Source organism: Maniola jurtina, chromosome 25, assembly GCF_905333055.1.
Source record: "Maniola jurtina chromosome 25, ilManJurt1.1, whole genome shotgun sequence".
NCBI classification, from domain to species: domain Eukaryota; kingdom Metazoa; phylum Arthropoda; class Insecta; order Lepidoptera; family Nymphalidae; genus Maniola; species Maniola jurtina.
In genome coordinates this window covers 8002734-8025871 of record NC_060053.1, presented here as the reverse complement: position 1 = coordinate 8025871, position 23138 = coordinate 8002734, and the positions used below count along the sequence as shown (strand labels likewise).

Here is a 23138-nt window from a genome sequence, read left to right as displayed (position 1 = left end):
CTAATCCTCTGAGCTATGTCGGTCGCTTTTGTTCTCCTGCGAATTTCCTCGTTCCGGATTTTATCCCTGAGAGTAATACCCAACATATTATATCATGGTGAAGGAAATTTCGTTCAAAATTGGGATGATGACTTTATCAAAAATAAATAATTTCTTAGGAATTATTAAATAGAGGGTCTTCCAAAATTCGTAAAATCTACGTTCGCTGTTAGTTTCGAGCTTGCTAACCATTTTTAATTATTGATTTAACTAAAAACAGCAATGTATTTATTTTATTTTTATTTTACTTATATTATGGAGACACACAGAACTAAAGTAAAATAACAGACAACACACACATATAACACACAAAACACAACAGTCTCCAAAGAAACGTTCACGTCTATTAAACAATTCATGTACAAAACCAAATCCATACTAATCCATACTTAATATTATAAATGCGAAAGTGTGTCTGTCTGTCTGTCTATCTGTCTGCTACTTTTTCACGTCCCAACATTTTAACCGATTCTGATGGAATTTGGTACACGGTTAGCTTATATCCCGGGGACGGACATAGGCTTTTTATCCCGGAAAATCAAAGAGTTCCCACGGGATTCCCAAAAACCCATCCGCTTAAGCGATTCGTATGAAATTTGGTACCGAGGTAGCTTGCGTCCCTGTAATTGACATAGGCAACTTCGCGCCTTCACGCGGACGAAGTCGCGGGTATAAACTAGTAATAAATAATGTAGAACCAAACAGTGTAAAACAGTTCGTTGGCTATCATTCAGTGTTAGACACTGAGTTAAAGGATCAGTAGGTCTCTTTCGACCGACATACAGGATAAAATTGGAGCCACACTTAACCAGCATTTCTCCCCTTCTTCGCAAAATATCCCCGACCTATCGCCATCGCCTCACTGCTATTTCCGTGTGAAGATCACACATATTATATCACATACTTATCACATATTATATATTATATCACATATTATAAAGGAGAAAGTTTGTATGTGTGTGTGTGTGTGTGTGTGTGTGTGTGTGTATGTTTCTTACTCCTTCACGCAAAAACTACTGGACGGATTGGGCTGAAATTTAGAATGGAGATAGATTATATATACCCTGGATTAGCACATAGGCTATTTTTTATCCCGAAAAATGAATGAGTTCCCACGGGAATTTTAAAAAACCTACATCCACGCGAACGAAGTCGCGGGTATCAGCCAGTAGTTAATAGTCGCCCCATCATTTAATTCGGAGCAGCACTCAACCGCAAGGTAGACAGGCTAAGCCTGAAATATGCATCGCGAGCCAGCTCCGACGGCTGTATAAGACTGGCGCTCGGAGGTGTCCCTTTACAAGATTTATACGAGCTCTTCCTAACTGATGAGGCTTCCATCTTGTTGAATACTTGCCGTTACCTGTGACTTCTCTTGCGTGAAGGTGTCAACTCAACCCATCGCTGAGTACATTTTGAGCACGGTCTCATGTAAGCCATAGCTCACAACGCTGGTCAAACGTCGATTGGCAGTCAAAGTCAAAGTCAAAATCATTTATTCAAAGTAGGTACAATTGTACTCCTTTGGATGGTCGAAATTGTGAAATTATATGATATAGTAATGATAATAATTAATTACGTAGCTTAAAACTAAAGCTACGAGGGTTCCAAACGCGCCCAAGTCTGAGAAGAGCCCACTACAAACTCAGCCGGGTATTCTTTTTTATTACCACCACTTTACAAAATCAGTTTTCATATACATTTTAGAATGAACTGGCATGCAGGTTTTCTCACTATGATTTCTTCATCATTAAGAGGTGGTGTGCTGTGCAAATGCGACAGCACGTCATGCATGCGCACAAGTGCAAGCGAGACAGGTGGAAGACTGTCAAGATGGGCAGTGCAAATTCCATTCCATTCCATTCCACTCCACTCCACTCCACTCCACTCCACTCCACTCCACTCTATTATATTCTATTCTAAAGCGCAGCGCTGAAGGGTTTATGTGTATCTTTATTATAACTTAAGCGCGATAGATCATAGCACAGCACAGCTCAGCATAGCTCATTGTTGATTGGTCACCCTTACAGTTGCGAGCTTTAGCCTTAGAATAAGAACTAACGTCGAAATCGGTTTTTTTTATTACTTTGGTCTAACGTAGCAAATTTTTTTTAGAAATATCTCCTTTTGTAACATCTGTTTTTGGCAACTCACAAACTATTTTTTTGCAGTTAGCCGTTTTTTAGAAAAAGGTAGCATATCCCTACGTAATATTCAGGGTAAAACAGCTCGACTCAAAGCAAATATTTGGCCACGTTCGGTGTATGTCTTGTTCCAGCAGATTCCTCGTGATAAATGAGCTGTTCCCTTGGCGTAACAGATTGCGAGCTGTATGCAGCCTTAGTATAAGGTTTTAACTCCCTAAAATCTAGGCAACGTTGGCAGAATTTTTTTAATTCTTAGACTGCAATCATATGTATTTGCTGGCAAGTAATTAGGGGATAAAAAATCAAACACAATATGGTTGAATTTAGAGAGTAGGGACAAAGATAGAGAAAGGAGAAGAGGGGATAAAATAAAGAAAATAGAGCTTCGATAGCTCAATGGTTGAGGAGCGGACTGAATTCCGAAAGGTCGCCTGTTCAAACCTCACCCGTTGCACTATTGTCGTACCCACTCCTAACAAAAGCTTTAGGCTTATTTGGAGGGGAAAAGGGAGCAAAGATCATGATTAGCATGGCTAATATTCTTTAAGAAAAAAACACATTTTTTAATACAATTTTTTATAATTGAAACTGATCGCTTAGAATTCAACGACCTCCTGGTTATGTATTCGCACTAGATGAGTCATTCACACTGGACATCAAGTTGTATGAAAAAATGCCCGTCTAGTCCCGTCCAGTGCTTGTTATTTCTCTATTTCAAATCCATCGCCATCATCCTCTGTAACGCATAGACGTCCACTGCTGGACATAGGTCTCTTGTAGGGAGTTCCATTCACCACGCTCTTATGCCGCCGCAATCCAGCGGCTCCTTGCGACTCTTCTTTTTATTCAGATACAAGTTAGCCCTTGACTGCAATCTCACCTGGTGGTAAGTGATGATGCAGTCTAAGATGGAAGCGGGATGGCAGTTTTTATTAAACCCATACACCTTTGGTTTTTACACGGCATCGCAACGCTAAATCGCTTGTCGGCACGGTTTTGCCAGTAGGGTGGCAACTAGCCACGGCCGAAGCCTCCCACCAGACTAGTAGAAATTATAAAATTCCCGGGACCTCCCTCTAATAAGACCACAGCGCTTACCACTGCGCCAGGGAGGTCAATTCATTTGACGTCGTCTGTTCATTTCGTAGGGGTCATCCATCCAGGGGTCATTGCTTCGTTGCAGTGTCGCCACTCCAGCATCTTGAGACCCCAGTCTATCGATTTTTCGAAGTAATATTATTATTTTAATGACAAGATTGTATTCATGGCATAATTGTATTGTTATTGTATTATTTACATGGCGTAAGGTAGAATTTGGCAGAGTAAACAAACCCAATGCATATAATTGAATTGAATTGAATTGAAGTACGTGCCCTGCTCATTGCCACTTCAGCTTTGCAAACCGTGCTAGCTATATTGGTTACTTTGGTTCTCCTGCGGATCTCCTCATTCCTCCTCATTACCAACGTAGAGAACCTTCAAGCATATCACTCTCCATCACCCGCTGAAAAACTCTGAGCTTCTTTTAAGGCCATTCTTTAAGTACACAGCCAATAATATTAAAAAAATATTGTTTTCCATTCTATCAGCTTCTTAAAAGCCGTCATAAAACGTTGGTATTTATGTTAAGTCCCGTAAAAGTTTTAAATTCTCCGCTCTTTGAAGAATAAAGTTCCCGACTTTACTGCGATCGATAAAACAAAATGGCGGCCATGTTGTTGAAGTAATGCTTTGAAATTTTTATTCAAGTGATTATTTTTAATGTTTTAATGGGTGCCATTAAATTACGATAAAGTTACCTAGTTAATAGCTATTGATTTTCTCAAAAAATTAGAATGATTGGGTAGGTAGCTTTCTAAACTGTTAAGCCAATTACACGATAATACCTACTTGTATACTTTTTACCCTTTTTTTTTATACACAGGAAATGCCTAACGCATACCCTTCCGTCAGGGGAAACGGAGAGGTTATGTGGGGCTTGCACCCAGTGTAAAACGAGGAAAAAGGAAAAACTTTAACGGAAAATCTAAATATAATTAACTCCTCTTAAACCAGATTGTAAAATATATTTTCAGTATCTACATAGTGATAGTTCATGCAATCCCGACGCTCATTTGCATTGTAATTGGATAATTAGTCACAAATGCATGGGATCCCTTCATTAGGCACGCGATTAGTATAAGTGCTGCTATTATATTATGTAATCCGTGCAAAGGTGAATTTATTATGTTGATAGGATTTTAACTAAGCTCAGATAGCCTAGTGGTTATAAAGTACGCCTTTTATCCGGGAGGTTAGGGATTGAATTCCGTCTGTCTCCTCACAGTATGAGAAGCCTTTGGCACACAACCACCATAACAGGCTTGCGACTCCTACGCTCCGCCTCAGGAAGGTCCAAAAGTCATTTGTCGGAATGGGTATAATTTTTTATAACAAAATTCCGCAATCAATTTTGGACTTGCCTTTACACAAGTTTAAAAAATCTATTAAAACTATGCTCCTGAGAAAAGCATATCCCACCATAGAAGATTATGTAAATGATAAAAGAGCGTGGATTTGACCTGCAGCTCGCTCCAGCAATGCGCGTGACTTTAATTACTTGTTTACATGGCATAATATTGTATATCAAATCTTTGAAAAGAGCAACCGCCGAGTTTCTTGCTGGTTCTTCTCGGTAGGAAAGGCATTCCAAACCAGTGGTAGATGCTCTTGACGATTCGAAATCACTTGTAAAAGTCTAATTGAATAAAAATATTTTGAATTTTAACACTGTCTCCTCACAGTATGAGAAAGCTTTGGCACACACACCTTTGAGAATATTATGGAGAACTCTGGCATGCAGGTTTCCTCACGATGTTTTCCTTCACCAATTAAGCAAGTGATATTGAATTGCTTAAAACGCACATAACTCCGAAAAGTTAAAGCGTGCCCAGGATCGAATCTCGAACCTCCAATTGTAAGAAAAAACTTCACGTTTTTAGGGTTCCGTACCTCAAAAGGAAAAACGGAACCCTTATACTTTGTTGTCTGCCTGTCTGTCAAGAAACCTATAGGGTACTTCCCGTTGACTTAGAATCAAGAAACTTGGCAGGTGTGTAGGTCTTATAGCACAAGTACAGGAATAAATCTGAAAACCGCGAATTTGTGGTTACACCATTTAAAAAAATTGTGTTTCAATTTTCAAAATAAGATAACTAACAAGTGGGGTATCACATGAAAGGGCTTTACCTGTACATCCTAAAACAGAGTTTTATTTATTTTTATTCACAATAGTTTTTGATTTTTCGTGCAGAATGTCGGAAAAATTAGCCGAGTACGGAACCCTCAGTGCGCGAGTCTGACTCGCACTTGGCCGGTTTTTCTTATTAAGTACGAAATCTTCTTGTAAAAGTTGTGTACATAGAACTAACAACAAAATAGAGCATCCCGACCACATCTCCACTAATCAAAAGTTACACAGCTTTCAGCAAAAGAACTTTGCCCGCTCTACCAAGCAGCCACTTCTATATCTACTTGTATTCATAGCTTGCATGTAGTTATAAAACACTGAGCATCACGCGTAAGAGTTGCTACAGCGCCAGAGTGAGCTAGAGTGAATGGCTCTCAGTTTATCCTGAATCGACATGTGTCCAATATAAGGTACTTGAGCAATAGAGGTGACGTGTAATCAAAGATTTAAAAGATTATAATAAATATTAATTATCTAAATCTCTTTGTCACGCTGCCATGATGGCCCATGTCACATACCTAGCCGTTTCACAACTGATATTGGATGCCTGCCAGAGTAGGTGTTACAAGTTTCATACCTGTCGTGAACTGTGTCAGTTGCTTAATTATGTTGACCAATAATCCTCTTGATCAATTTTCAGCCACGGCGACCAATCTCTATAGAAATCAACTATCTGCGCGGAAGGTTTTTGTAGTATACAACTACAAGTGTCTGCGCAAACATAGGTGCCTCTCTATTTCCTCACTCTCATAGCTCTATGGGACGGCAATCCAATAATATTTTGTCTTCTTTTTTTAACTTAAGTCAACATTTGCCATGGGGAAAAAAGTATTCATGTCATATTTTGAAATGCTTAAAATTCTTTAAAACGGGGAAAATAGAATAGCTAAGTCTCATATTATACTTCAATCAAAAACATTTATGACCAATTGGTCCGACGCTTTGGCAAGGAAAGCCCCATAGCTTCTCTCTTAAATAGGTGCTTTGCTTATCATAGCAAGTCATATCGGACATCTTTTAACTTTGAAGGCAGACTTCCTTTGACAAACTTTTAGATTTTAGAAGAAGCTGCGGGCATCATCTATTTGAAACAGGGATAGCTTGCATCCCGTGGATGGGTATAAGGCACTTTTTATCCTGGAAAAACAAAGAGTTGCCATGAGATTTTTAAAAACCTAAATTCACTCATTCAACCTTCCTTTTTCTACAACCGCACCGCACGCCACCGTAAGCAATTTCACCCTCGCCACCTGGGTGCCTGGTGCACTTCGACCGCTCGTTGTGCCAGATCCTTTCTTCCACGCTCATGCAAACTGTGGAATCAACTCCCATCGGCGGTGTTCCCACTAGATTACAACATGGGGTTATTCAAGGGGCGGACCAAGTCCTTAAAAACCGACAACGCATTGTCGGTTCCTCTGGTGCTGCAAATGTTCATGGGCGGCGTTAATCACTTAACATCAGGTGACCCACCCGCACGGTTTCTCGCTATTTTTTTTAAATCCACGTAGACGAAATCACGGGCCATCATTAGTTTCGAAACGTGCTGAAAACGGCCTTATTATACGGAACTGCTGAAAAAGGTTCCCTTTTTTCTTTTAACAACAAAAATGTATGTTATTCTTCATGTAATTTCCAGGAGTTGTTTATCAAAAAGTTTTCAAATACAGAATGAGTTTTGCCCTGGGCCTTTTACCTTTTTCGCGAATTCGTAACTAGACACTGCCTGCGGTTTGGCCCACGCCTGGAATGGAAAAGAAAAACTTTGGATTTTTTGTTAGAAAGCTTCTGATTCGCAGATCCGTTCATTCGTTTTTACTTTTTACCCAACTACTTATAAATGTTATGATTTTAAACCCCCGACCCAAAAAGACGGGTGTTATAAGTTTGACGTGTGTATCTGTGTATCTGTGGCGGTTCATCAGTTTAGGAGCTATCGTAGCTCCTAAACTGATGAACCGCCACAGATTGACTTTAATACTTATTTAATTAAGACCGATTTTAATTTAGTTTTTTTTTTTTTTGAAAGGTGGCTTGATCGAGAGTGTTCTTAGCTTTAATCCAAAAAAATCAGTTCAGTTATTTGAAAATTATCAGCTCTTTTTTAGCTACTGTAACCTTCACTTGTCGGGGGTGTTATAATTTTTTAATTTACACTTGTAATTATCTTAGTTTTTGTTCGTCTGTCAAGTTTAAAAAAATAGTATGCTAATAAAAAAAAGCATATTACACAATCAAATTACCCAGGTACCCAATTGTGTAATATGCTTTTTTCAGGTACCAGGTAAGGCACCCATATTATAATTGGAGGGGAAAACTGATGTTGGAAGAGATTTCCTCAAATATACTTTCTTTCTTTACAGAATGTCAATCGCCCACGAGCCAAACGCCACATACGCAGAGCTGGTCATCACCAACGTCCAGCCTGATGATGAGGGCGTCTACCGTTGTGAGATCACCTACCTGCAAGTAGGAGAGGACTGCAACACCGTGCAAGTCACCGATTTTCATACATACAGTAAGTCGAACTATTCATTTGTAGGCACAAAACATTGTAGGTATTCTAGATAATTCCGTCCCATCCAGTAATCGTGGAGCGCTCTGCACTCGAAATTGCTGCTCCAAATCCAAGCTATTCAGTGGACAGCTTTGACATAATTTTAAGACTTTTAATCCTCAATAGCTCAACGGTTGTAGGAGTGGACTGACTTCCGAAAGGTCGGCGGTTCAAACCCCACCAGTTGCACTATTGCCGTACCCACTCCTGGCACAAGCTTTACGCTTCATTAGAGGGGAAAGGGGAGTATTAGACATGATCAGCATGGGTAATATTCTTTATTAAAAAAAAAGAAATAGTTCCATGACTACTTTGGAACGTATTTTTACGGACTCGGATCGGATGCGTGCGTAACCGACCTAATAATTGACTATGTCTCGGATCCATATGTTACCAGTTATCATTGAGAATACGCACTATTCGAAAACTTTGTCATCAGGCGAATTTGTAACTGTATAATAATATACAGTATTTCAATAAACACAAGTGTAAATTAAAAATTTATAACACCCCCGACAAGTGAAGGTTACAGTAACTAGAAAAGAGCTGATAACTTTGAAACGGCTAAACCGATTTTCTTGGATTATAGCTAAGAACACTCTCGATTAAGCCACCTTTCAAACAAGAAAAACTAAATTAAAATCGGTTCATTAGTTAAGGAGCTACGATGCCACAGACAGATACACAGATACACACGTCAAACTTATAACACTCCCCTTTTTGGGTCGGGGGTTAATAAGGAAAGCGTGCTATCAACACTTAGACCAGAGAATAAGATATATCTTATTTATTTACCCTCGATACAGAAACAAATCCAATATTTTATCCGAAGTGGATAATTCTTAACACGTATCATAAGTAATAGAGTCAATCGCAATCATACAAATCCGTCTAGTGATGTTCCTGCGTTGATTGAAACCGACAGAAAAGGTAACATCGTAATGCTATTAAGAATTCTGTTAGTATTTTTTTATTTGTATACAGAATTAGGTACAATATTAATTGACAAATCTATAAAATAAACTTAAGAGGGGTCTCTCCGTCACTCGCTCCATACAAACGTAGTTCCAATTTCATTTGAATATTAAGATAGGCACAGATATTAGTTTCTAGAATGTGTCTGCAAAATTTCATGGACTTTGGTTGCTTAATATTCAAATGAAATTGGAACTACGATTGTATCGAGTAAGTGACGGAGAGAGCCCTGTTAAGAGTGTTGACCCGGTATGAGCTATTCTTAAGCTATTTTGCCCCCCTATATTTTATTAAACACTGCATTTATGTAAAACATTTATATACTACTTTGTAGAATATTTCCTGTTTTATTAAATTGACAGACAACATTTTGCAATTTATTCATAGTTTATCTTTTATTGCCTAAAATACCAAAAGACTATTACTGAATTTTGGATTTCGTGTCATCTTTGACGTTCACTACATCAAAAGTTACTTGGTAGATTCTCACAAAGAAATATATTTACCAAAGAAAAGGTCCTGAACTAATAAGATGACAGAACCAAATCTTTCGTTTGGCATTTTTTACATTATAAAAATTCAAACAAAAAAGTCATAATTTCATAAAAGTACAGACACATAAAACTGTCATTTAGGTGGGTTATTTATCTTCATTTATAAATAAAACTAAGTACTCATTAAAGAAGAACATATTGGCAATATATACAGAAAAAAAAATCTAAATTTAATTAATATTTTTTTCCAAAAAATAATCTTGAAACACATTACAAAACCGTGCAACGAGCAGTAGTAAATTGAACTAGGAAATCAGTACCGGCCGAGGCCTCTCCGAGAACGGACGTAACGCTTGTTTGCTTAGCAATTGTTATCGGATTATTTACAATTTACCTGAAATTGTAGTGCGACTATCACTTCTCAATACTAGGTATTTTTAATACTCGCTATTTTTTCTTAAAGATAGATAAAAACTTTTTGTATGTTTTTAAATTGTGTTTATATGATGCTGTAAGGAATTGCATTCCTAAATCCTGGTGATCCCTCGGGATTTTTAAAGGATCATCCATTTAGATGTTTTTACGTGGTACAGAAATGCGTTGCATCCCGGGGACGTGCTATTACGGATAGGCTACTTTTGTCCTGGAAAATCAAAAGTTCCCACGGGATTTTTAGAAACCTAAATCCACGCGGGCGAAGCTGCGGGCATCAGCTAGTTAATAAATAAGTATTGCCTCGAGCAAATAGCTGCATTGGTATCTATTGTTCCCTTTCATTGAAAGGGAACAATTTAATTTTCAAAATTTTAAAAGATTGTAAAACGCGATTTCGGTAGAGAATAGATTAATGCCTATCAGAGCAGTGGCATTGATCTATATTTTTAATAATTTCTAAAAATTAAATTTTTAACTGTTTAAATTTTACATGGGTTTGACATTTATTTCAAAAGCTTTTATAAATTTGTAAAACTCAATACTCAAGGTTTCATTATACTGTTTGTGATAAGGAAAACCATGTTTTTTAAATAAACAGAAAGTTGAATTTTGTATAATTAGTTATTGACTAGAATTATAACTTTTCAGAATTAAATATTCTTAAAGGCTTATAGTTTTACAGTTATTACCGGCTGACAATGCTATATGCCAATACCCTTGCTATTTGTCCTAGCCGCTAAATAAAATTTTGATGATTCATCGTCCTTTTATGGCATTAGCGCGGTTTCTTGTATTCCATTATTTCTTTTTTTGCATTTGCATAATAGCATTAGTTTATTGTCTTTTACAGCATTAGTACGGTATTTTGTATTTAGATTTTGGTTGTATACATTGAACACTCTAGCATAACACCTGAAACAATAGGATAATTACTATCATTTGCACGTGGTCATCCCTCGTGGATCTTTATGATGGTTTTATTTTTGAATAAAACAATTCTTTATCCAACTAAGGGAGGACTGAGTTTTCGGCAGCTATGTATAGTACTTGACAGGTCGAGATGGCAATCGAGGTATGAGGCGGGGGACGTTCTGCACACCCGCACGTCACCCGCGCTATCCCGCACCGGATTAGCCCAGGGATTGTGTGGGTGTGCGGGGCGTCCCTACCTTGATTGCCATCACAACCTGTCACGTGTTGTGTTGCGTGTTTGTTTGTTTATCGACTCATCAATTCACTTATAACTGCCAAACAGCACATTAAATTTTGATAAATGAGATCTCTCTTTGGCTTAGCTTTACCATTCCGTATGTTAGAGGCTATATTGTCATATGTCATAAAATTTTCCGATATGTCATAAAAGAACTTATCATAATCAAAACGAATGTAAGAGATATAACCTTATAAGAAATTGGTATTACCTACACAAGACATGAAAAAGAAATATATATCAAGAAAAAATAAACTTGAAATAGATGGATTGAGTTCGATATCAAATCATAGCAGTTACTATGAAAATTTCGAATACACGTATATAATGATTTATACATATTCAAATATAAATCAATCATCTGCGGTGAAGTCTTTAAAAGTAGTTGGTGGGTTTTTGTACTTTCAGTTTTGAACTTTATCTTATTTTGTTTTTGTATCCCTAGTTGACTCGCGTAGCAGTGCACTTATTTTTGATGAATAAATACCTACTCAAGTGTAAGATCTGCATTTTGGTACCTGTTAATCCCTTTCATTGTACTGTCCATTGTTTTGCGCTTACGGTAAGTACGATTTAGTACTAACAATAAAATTTGAAAAGAAATTGCTCAATGTCTTTATGAGTATTAGTAGCATTGCATTATATTTTCGATAATATTGCAAATTAAATATTTAAGACTGTTTAAATTTTAGACGGATTTCACATTTATTTTACCAGCCTTTATAAATATATATGTGAAAATTAATATAGTAGGTGTAATTATTTATACTGTGCATGATAAGGGAACCATATTTTCGTGAATATGTATAAGGAAAGTTGAATTTTGTATAATTTCTTGACTCTCTTATACTTACACAAGTATATAAAAGATTAGTATTAAGTACTGACTACAATTATAAGTTTTATTCACTCGTACTTAATCTATAAAGACAATACACTGTTTTAAAAAACATCACTGTTTTAAAAAAACGACAAACTAACACCACATACTTAAAAATATTGAAAAAATAATCCGTTTGAAAATCGTCTAGGATCAAAACGGTTTGTTATAAACTAAACTGAACTCGGTACGTCCGTTCACGGAAACAAACAAAGAACCTCGGGTAAATACCTAAACTTGCCAACCAGGGTCATGCGTTAACGCTCTAAGTTGTAAGGCTTACGAGAATAATGTCTTGCGTTTTAAATACTATCAATACTACAGTATTGATATTAACCAGTTATCATTTCATTAACAACAAGTAATTAATTGAGAATACTTTAAAGCAATTACGATTATATATTTTTATATTAACAAAGAAAGCATTAAACCTTGCTTACAAGAAACAAGCCATTAAAGTCGTAAAATAACTAGAAATCTGCCAATATTATCAACATAATAAAGTTTCATCTCAACCAGTCATATAAAACTCTATTAGCACTCCGACAACCCTCTGCAATTCATGCATCCGAAAACGTAAAAACACTTCAAACAGCTGCAATATTTCACGCCCCAAGCCATAAAATATACCCTTCCGAAACAAATAAAACGCTCGATATGATGGATATCGACAATATCACGACACTATTTTCAACAACCGTTTCGTTCTAGGATATTGCGTTCATCCCGCCCCGGGCGATACGATTCCATCGAGCACCTTTATTGTCTCTTTCCCACTTATTGCATCTTGTATACAGGGTGCAACCAGAACGCTAGCAAAAATGAAGACAGATGATAATACTGATGATTAGATACCACCAAATATAAATAGATGATGATGATGATGAAAGATAGATGATGATGGTAAGGTACCACCAAAAACGCGAGAAAAAAAATCCTGTACTTTTAAAAGTTCTAATATTATAAAGGCGAAAGTTTGTGTGTAAGTAAAATACAATCAAAGAGTTCCCACGGGATTTTCAAAAAACCTATATCGAAGTTGCAGGCATCAGTTAGTTGCAAATAAAACATCTGACTGACGCTAGAGGGCAACGAATGTTCCGTAAATAGGCCACTCGGAGTCAATGCCGCGTTGTAGGTGGGGCATTGACCCGAGTTTTGCACGCTATAAAATGCAGGTTTGAAAAATCATTAGAACTAGAAGATAAGGCAAATGGTTATTGGTACAGGATTGTGTTGAGATACAATAATAACGCTAAGTTGTTGCTAGTGTTCTCGTTACACCCCGTATATTTTGTATATTCCGTCTCTCTCCCCCCTGATTTTCTATGAAGAGAAATGGACGCGGTATTTTATTTGATACATTCGGCTCTTGTTTGGAGTTTTGTTACGTTCGCGCGAAGATCATTTTGTTCTGTCGACAATATTGGAGGTGCTCCTTACCGACACAATACATTTTTCTATGTTATTTCAAGAATAACGCTCGATATAATAGAATTGACGTCAGCCTTCTATATGGGAGATCGCCGGTTTGATCCCGGGCACGTACCATTTAAATGAAATTTTATTCATTCGCTGAATATCAGTTGTTGAGTTCAAAATTATAACTAAGTAGCGACCTTCATTCAAAGCCAAAAGGAAAACTAATACCTGACTGCGATCATCTTAATAAATGCCTAAATATATTAGAGTAAAAATTGTTTTTCTGTTACTTGGTATATTTTAACAATGTTATAATACATTTATATTAATGAACTTAGAATTGTCTTCTCTTTCATTTGACATCCCACTCGACAGTACAGCAAAAAAAATTTGGAGACCTCCACCTTTCTTGACGTAACATCCGTTAGGATATATTTAATGTTATAATACATTTATATTAATGAACTTAGAATTGTCTTCTCTTTCATTTGACATCCCACTCGATAGTAAAGCAAAAAAAAATTTGGGGACCTCCACCTTTTTGACGTATCTCAATTTTTTTCCTATAAAATGTAACCTATGTCACCCGGACCTTTACAACGAATCAATAGACAGCTCATTCATCAAAATCGCCCCAGTAGTTAAGGCGCTACGGTGGAACATACAGAATCTGGATACAAACATACATATATACGTAGACTGCTAAAATCATTACCCTTCCTTTTGGCTTTGAAGCAGTCGGGTAATAAAAATTAAATTGAAAATTTAAAAAACCCCCGACACATAAACCTCTAAAAAGTAAAAAAATAATAGGTAAGTATGTATGGGCCCTTTAAGAATAGTATAAATAGTAAAGTTTTTATCCAAGCGCTCGTTGCGCCAGGGGACCGCTACCTATCGTAAACTATGAAAGTCATCTGTTGTAGAAAGAATAGTCTTTAGCGGTCCCCCGACGCAACGAACGCTTGGATAAAAACTTTACTATTTATACTATTCTTAAAGGGCCCATACATACTTACCTATTATTTTTTTACTTTTTAGAGGTTTATGTGTCGGGGGTTTTTTAAATTTTCAATTTAATTTTTATTTCACACTTTTTAAACTTTTATTCATAAATTACCGTTTATTTGTGCCATTCTAAAACCCAATTTCTATAATAATATAAATCCAATAAGGCAGCTAATATCTCTTCAAAAGTAACATCAATGTTATGTTAATTATACGTTCCATGAAATATTTTTAACCGAACATCACTAAATCAAGAATTATCTGAATGACTCACAAAGTATTCACTCATAGTTTAACACGACCAAAACGAAATATCTCTTTCTAACATGTCGTTGCTTTAAAAATGTACCCATTTTACGTAGTCGTATAATAGTTCGCTTTTTTTAAGATATACGATTAAATTGAAATCGACTTTTGTTTGTTATTGCATGTCAAATTTTTATTTGACATAACTTTCAAAAACCGGTCAAGTGCGAGTCTGCCTCACACATGAAGAGTTCCGTACAAGTTTTTTTTTATGTAATGACAATTCAGTTGTCGGATTTTTTTGTTTACTTGGGCCACAGGAGTAGAGTGCTTGGGCTATAAGATATTGCTACCTGCCTTTCATGATTCTACGTAAACGGGAAGTACCCAATTTATAAGTTTTGATTCTCTTGAAAGATGACACACAGACAGACAACGAAGTGGTGAAGGAAAACATCGTCAGGAAACCTGCATGCTTAAGAGTTGGCCATAATGCTCCCTCAAAGGTGCGTGAGGTCTGCCAATACGTGCTTGGCCAGTGTGGTAACTTCTCATTCTGAGAGGAGACTTGTGCTCAGTAGTGAGCCGGCGATGGTTTGATCCTGATGATGATGAATTTTAAACGTATTTTGTCAAAGTAAATAAGCTGAGTTCAAGCAGATAAAATATAAAGAAGGTGCGCCTAATGCATCATCCAAACCTGCGCGACAAAGCGACTACGATGCGGAAACCTCAGCCGCGCGGAGGGTCATCGCCTCCTACGATATTTAATGGTGCCATGCACACCTACGCGACTACATCTTTTTTTTTCTACAGATACCTACTGAACCCTAAAAATAGTTTGACTATGGTTTGGGTTTGGGTTGATTGTTCGTGGCCTTTGGTTGACTGTTGGATATTATAATTGAATTGATGTTTTCTCGTTTAACTGTGATTATAATATTTTATAAATTAGAAACTCCGCGCCTACGATCCAAAGTATCGGAGTTTTCCAAAACATTATTTTCAAATAAATAATTATGTATCTAAGCAACGTCCATCTTGACAGCTTGACATTTGCCAATTGACATAATATTATGAACCTCTGTTACAATAGTGAAAGATCCCAGGGCCACCAGCCGTCACGTATTTTCTGACGAACGAAATGTGGACGATTGAGTAGTGTTAGTATGTACTAAGAACGCATGCCTACAGACCTGCTAGCTTGCTTAGACGGCCAATTTTCAGGTATCAGGTAATCAAGGTACATAAAAACATTACTTACCTCATGTAAATTCTCCAATTTTTTTAATTTTTAGCTGATTTTTTTTTATATTAATAATTAATTGACATAAGTAAACTATAAGAGAGTGAGAGAGAAGTCAATATATCCTAATACATGTCTTACTCAGTCTCATGCGCGTAGATAACGATGCCCTCGCGCTCAAACCCACAGATGCATTAAAATTGAATTTAGGGGATAATTGGATCTGGATCGGTCTGTCTTCTTGTAAAAGGTTTTAAAATAGTTGTCTGGTGGACATATATAAAAATGGAGCATCAGAATTTACGTGCAGTTAAGTAATTACTTATTTTGGGAGCTTTAAAGCGTCTGCAAAGCAATACGGCCGACGCGGGAAGTGTCTGGAAGTATTGGCGACATATTTTTAAGGATATTGCCTAAAATATACGTAAAAATCAGTTTGGAGAATTTACGTGAGGTAAGTAATGGTTTTATGTACCTTGATTATCAGATACCTGAAAATTGGCCGTCTAAGCAAGCTAGCACGTAGGCTAGGCATGCTTTCTTAGTACTTACTAACACTACTCAATCGTACATATTTCCTGTGTCAGAAAATACGTAACCTCTGGTGGTCCTGGGATAAAAGTAATAAGAAAACCAGAAAAGAGCTGATAACTTCCAAACGGCTGAACCAATTTTTTTGGATTATAGCTAAGAACACTCTCGATCAAGCCACCTTTCAAACAAAAAAAACTAAATTAAAATCGGTTCATTCGTTTAGGCGCTACGAGGCCACAGACAGATACACAGATACACCGATACACAGATACACAGATACACAGATACACAGATACACAGATACACACGTCAAACTTATAACACCCCTCTTTTTGGGTCGGGGGTTAAAAAAAGATTCCAGCCCAGTATAATGCCTTGTGCATGCACAAAAACATACAGCGCTGATTTCAAATCAAATCAAATGTAGTACAATATTGTATCCCTGTTACATCTATGGCTTTACCACCGGTTCGGAATGCAGTTCCTACTGAGAAAAGTCGGCAAGAAACTCAGCAGTTGTTCTTTTCATATTATAAATTTGAATAATACATTGCCTAATAGACAGGTTTTGTGGAGATTTTTTCTTTCATACTTGTATCTAGAAGGCGTAGTTTCCTGAAATAGAAAATAATTAAGTCCCAAGTAATAGCAGTGTAATGCGTAACCCTTAAATGAATTTCGTGGTCCACGGGCCCTTTGTAACCCGAAACGAGGCAATTAATGTAATTAATCACTGAGGTTAAGGATAGATTGGATTCGGATAATGGTTTTGAATGAACTATTTTACTATTGGCACGGAATAGGCGGCTGGGGCAAATTGGTGGTGATAAGTGCGTAATTTCTTTATTAATGGTCGTTTGGTACAATAAAACCTAACTAAAAATAAAAAAACCTAAACCTAACCTAACCTAAACCTAACCTAAAACCTAAACCTAACCTAAGTAAAAGCTAGCCTTAAAATTGCCATACTCCTTCTAGGTTAACCCGCCTCCATCTTAGACTGCATCATCACTTACCACCAGGTGAGATTACAGTCAAGGGCTAACTTGTAAAAAAAATCTAATTACTGTAAAAGTCATACCCACGTGGACTGGCGGCAAGAATACTGCATCTTCGCGCCTGGACAGCCAGGCTGATACTTTGCGCAAAAAATGAACCAGCCCTTCTGTCGCCAGATGAAGCTATTAACCACGGTGAAATGCCTCTTGGTTGTTTTTGGAAAAAATTTAATGCCGACAGTCAACTTAGTCAGGGGTCCTCAAACGCTGCGCTTTCCGGTCATTCCAATATCTTGGGACCCCAATATCTATCGGTTTTTTGAATTATGTGCCCCCGCCCAGTGCCACTTCAGCGTCGCAACTCATTTTTGAAAATTCGACCTCTAAGAGAATAGGCAAGGTTTGAAATTGGTGTAGTCCACGTGTACGAAGTCGCAGGCATAAACTAGTTAAAAAAACACTTTTTTTTAGTAGTAAGCTGTTTAATAAATATCGTTTCGATACAATCTTTGTTACAAAAACATCAATAAAGCAATCTCTAAACCCTTTCCACTCAAAATCAAGCCCTTGAAGAAATTCACCATAACAAGTTATTCATGTAAATTAATTCAATCGTTATTGAATAATGCTAAAGCGTTCAACAAAATACCATTAAAATCTCCGTTTAAGCAAATTTAAGGCGCCATTTGGCTCAGAATTGATTGAGCAAATTGAGCAGATTGAGCATTTTACTAGATTTACATATAAATGTGGAATTTGTTACCGCTAGCTAAATTATAGTTGTTAAAACACGATGGGGTGGAAAAGACCCCGGGCGATCATCTTTGGATTATAGCCTACGTTGGCAGTTTAGGGGTTAAAGCGATTTAAAAGTAATTGAGATTCAGGAAGATTGAAATAATTTGATTCATTTAAAGTTTTTTTATCCTGATACGCGTTAGCCCTTGACTGCATTTTCACATGCTGGTAAGTGATAATACTGTCTATTATGGAAATGGGCTAACTTGGAAGGAGTATGGCAGTTTCATCAAACCCATACTCCTAGAATCGGTTTCTCCGGAATTACACCGGAGCACTAAATGGCTTGGCGGCACGGTTTTGCTGGTAGGGTAGTAACTAGCCACGGCCGAAGCCTACCACCAACCCAATATTTCGAAACGAAATTTCGAATGATGACTGCGACTCGTTCACCTGGATTTAGGTTTTAATCCCGTGGGAACTTTTTGATTTTCCGGGACAAAAGCCTATATCCGTCGCCGATGAATCAAATATCATCCAAATGGGTTAAGTGGATGGACCGTGAAATGGTAACTAACAGATAGGCAAGACAGACACACTTTCGCACTTATAATACTTATTAGTATGGATAACAAAAGTAACAAAAAATTCTCTGTAAATTTTTAATGTAAATAATAATAAATAAATAAAATAAAATAAAATAAAATAAAATTTTATCTATACTTAGTACTAGCTACTTTATATATATACTTTACTATACTACTTTATATACTTAAATACTTAAATATGTATTTCTGGGCATAAGGCCAGATTTTTCGAAATTCTTACGGGATATGAAATAAAGAGGATTCATATTTTCTCCGAGCGAAGTCGAGATTCTTTTATATTTATAGATACCTCAAAATTCATTTTGAAAAGAACTCATTCAATTCAATACATATCACAATACAAAATACTCGTAGTTCAGAATACGCATCACTTAAATACTACACTGTTGCCCGTATCCCGAGAATCTACATCACTTTAGCGTTATCGCTCGAAACACAATACATCATATACATCGCGCGCTTTGTGCCCGGACGTCCGTTTCCGTTCAACATGTAAACAGTAATGTATAGCTAACATAAATTTATTGTTGAATTTCTGTAGCTTACAACAGCTACTCAGTCATGGGTTCTTCCGATTTTCCCTTGTTCCGTTTTGTAAAAGGATTTTTTGTTTGTTTTGTAAAACGCAATGTGTTCCTGTGAATTACGTTGTAAAAGTTGTGTAACAAACACTAATTGGGTAAAAGTTATTTTTTTTTGTTGTGAATTTTCTCTACTTTTTTTTATTTGTTGCTTTAAAGCGGGTGTAGTTTTGCGCAAATTATGCCTGAAGGTTTCGTTAAAACGAACTGAACCTCCATTATTTCACTCGAATACGGCAAAAAGAAAGGTTTACGCTTTTAGCAGTCTATGTAGGTTTGTATGTGTGTTCCACCGTAGCGCCTGAACAACTGAGCTGATTTTGATGAATGAGGTGTCAATCGATTCTTTATTATGGTACGGGTGATATAGGCTACATTTTACCACATACCCATTTAAACCCATTTTTCCATAACTGACTTAAAAGGTAAACAAAATGCATAAGAGGTAAACTATTCGGCTCATACGACCTTGTTACTCCAGAACGTTTAAAGCGCCGGGCTTTTTTCGTCGCTTACGCGTTTCTCCGAAAAGATTTTTGTGATTTGTTTATCTTTTATACCAGCTAAGGCAAACTAAAGTATACAATTACGTTATTAAATATTATCCTTTCTTTCTTTCTTTGAAATATCACAGCTATATCCTGGACTCTGGACTATAATAAGAAAAATATCGTTCAATCATAACCCGTTATTAATAAGACGCCACCTCAAACTGACAGCCTGCAATAACATGGGGTATTTTACACCCCATTTGACGCCATTCCTGGTAATTATGTCATTTACGTATCATAGGGTTGACGTGAGGCTTTTATCTTTTTAACTAGCGTCCGCCCGCGTCTTCGCCTCCGTGGGAACGAAAAAACCAGCCTTATTCTTTCTTTAAAACCATCAAACAGCATAAGATCTCGTACCTGGACCATGTTTTATGACACGATAGGTACCGCCTCCTACAGACAATTATGTAACATGATTAAACACTGGCTGGGATTAAAACAGTCGGAGAACTATTCCGCCTAGCCGTGAGACAAGAAGTTTAAACAACTGACTGCTGACCTTCAAGAGGCACATAAAGAAGATTATCACACTATCACACCTAATATTATAAAGGAGAAAGTTTGTATGTGTGTGTCTGTGTGTGTTTGTTACTCCTTCACGCAAAAACTACTGGACGGATTGGGCTGAAATTTAGAATGGAGATAGATTATACCCTGGATTAGCACATAGGTTACTTTTTATCCCGGAAAATCAAAGTGTTCCCACGGGAATTTTAAAAAACCTACATCCACGCGAACGAAGCTAGCTTTTAGTAATTAATGTACCATTGTTTCACACGACCAATCTATCGAATATAAATTATAAAACGAACAAAGTAAGTACTATGATAAACATAAAGACGAGTTAATCGCAGTGACAAGCCTATAATAGAAATAATAGCGCGGGGTATTTTACACCCCATTTGACAAAGCTTCCGCTAATTATATCATTTACGTATTAAAGGGTTTGACATGAGGCTTCGAATGGCAATATAGATTTATATTGTACTAGAGGATGCCCGCGACTTCGTCCGCGTGGATTTAGATTTTTAAAGATCCCGTGGGAACTGTTTGATTTTCCACGATAAAATGCCTAATATGTCAATTACAGAGACGCAAGCTACCTTGGTACCAAATTTCATACAAATCGGTTAAGCGGATGGGTGTTAGGATACCCGTGGTAACTCTTTGATTTTCCGAGACGAAATGTAGCCTATGTCCATCCCCGGGATATAAGCTAACCCTGTACCTTTCGTCAGAATCGGTTAAACTGTGGTGCTGTGAAAAGGTAATAGACAGACAGACAGACACACTTTCGCATTTATAATATTAGTATGGATTACAGAGGTATTCGTTTCTAGAATATGTCTGCAAAATTTCATGGACTTTGGTTGCTTAATATTCAAATGAAATTGGAATTACGTTTGTATAGAGCGAGTAGCGGAGAGACCCCTCATAAGACATCAAATCGAAGTGTCAGTCAATAATAGAAATAATAGTGCGGGGTATATATTCACACCTCATTTGACATGGCTTTCTCTAATTATGTCATTTACGTATCACGTATGGCGACATATTATTATTATAGATTTACATTGTACTTATGTGGTATTACAAGTGATTATGTTATTATACAAGCTAAATCTGTTTGGTTGATAACTAGACAGAACCGTAGTATCAAAGTGTACTTCATTAAATCATACTGATAATAAATTTAACATAATCATAAAGGCGGAAGATTGTATGTGGATGTGTGTATGTCTGTCTGTATGTTCGTTACTCTTTCACACCAAAACTACTGGACGGAATTGGCTGTGGAATGGAGATAAATTATGGATGCCCTGAATTAACATATGAACCATCAAAGTTCCAGCGGGATTTTCGAAAAACCTAAATCCACGCGGACGAAGTCGCGAGCATGAGTTATACAGAACCCTCGGTAAACGAATCTGACTCACACTTGGGCGGTTTTTTATTACAACACTAGAGGATGACCGCCACTTCGTCCGCGTGGATTTAGGTATTTATAAATCCCGTGGGAACTGTTTGATTTTCTGGGATAAAAAGTTGCCTATTTCGATTACAGGGACGCAAGCTACATCGATCGGTACTCATACAAATCAGTTAAGTGGATGGGTCTTTAGGAATCCCGCGGGAACTCTTTGATTCTTCGGGATAAAAAGTAGCCTATGTCCGTCCCCGGGATATAAGCTAACTCTGTACCAAAAGTCAAAATCGGTTGAACAGATGGGCCGTGAAAAGCTAGCAGACAGACAGACAGACACACTTTCGCATTTATAATATCAGTTAGAATTATGTTTGTTAGTGAGTTGTGACATAATAATGTAAAGAATGAATTTTCTTTCCTTCTTTCTTTAATATCCGAAGAAATGCATTCCCTATTATTAACATAGCTGCATATCATTATTTCTTGATGGAAAGTGCCACTTTTAGCTAAAACGTCAATATATTATTTCGTTGGGAATGTCTCGGAGTGAGGAAGCGCCGATATTTTATTCAAGTACTGTACCGGCCGATTTAAATTCGATTTACTATTTCCACTTGATTTATTTTCTTTTTGACGGTAAAAGGGAATTATTTATGGTAGATTTAACTATTTGTGAGAGTTCGGGCGAGACCTCACTGTTTGTTGTTATTTTTAACCCCCGACCCAAAAAGAGGGGTGTTATAAGTTTGACGTGTGTATCTGTGTATCTGTGTGTCTGTGTATCTGTCTGTGGCATCGTAGCGCCTAAACGAATGAACCGATTTTAATTTAGTTTTTTTTTGTTTGAAAGGTGGCTTGATCGAGAGTGTTCTTAGCTATAATCTAAAAAAATTGGTTCAGCCGTTTAAGAGTTATCAGCTCTTTTCTAGTTTTCTTGTAGAAAAGAAGGTTAGATAACCGTTAGGTTCATAATATTATGTCAATAGACAAATGTCAAGCTGTCAAGATGGACGTTGCCTAAACACATAATTATTTATTTGAAAATGATGTTTTGAAAAACTCAAATACTTTGGATCGTCGGGGGTGTTATAAATTTTTAATTTACACTTGTTATTAATGCTTAACAGGACTCTCTCCGTCACTCGCTTCATACAATCGTAGTTCCAATTTCATCTGAATATTAAGCAACCAAAGTCCATGAAATTTTGCAGACATATTCTAAAAACTAATATCTGTGCCTGTGGTGTTTTAGATTTTTCTAAAAATATGTAGTTTTAAAATTACAGGGGCTCAAAGATTTGTATGTGAAT

The 23138-nt window shown here is 36.9% G+C and overlaps 1 protein-coding gene across 11 annotated transcripts in view; it reads left to right on the top strand.

Moving 5' to 3' along the window:
- The window catches only part of LOC123878122 (hemicentin-1), a 507061-nt gene that overhangs the window by 339860 nt on the left and 144063 nt on the right, over nucleotides 1-23138 (top strand). For all 11 annotated transcript variants that reach the window (XR_006798755.1, XR_006798757.1, XR_006798756.1 and 8 more), the window contains exon 4: nucleotides 7779-7933. Coding sequence is in view for 8 of the 11 variants with exons in the window: in XM_045925206.1 (XP_045781162.1) it covers nucleotides 7779-7933 (155 nt within the window). In the remaining 3 variants the exon portion in view is untranslated. The remainder of the gene's footprint in view (nucleotides 1-7778; nucleotides 7934-23138) is intronic.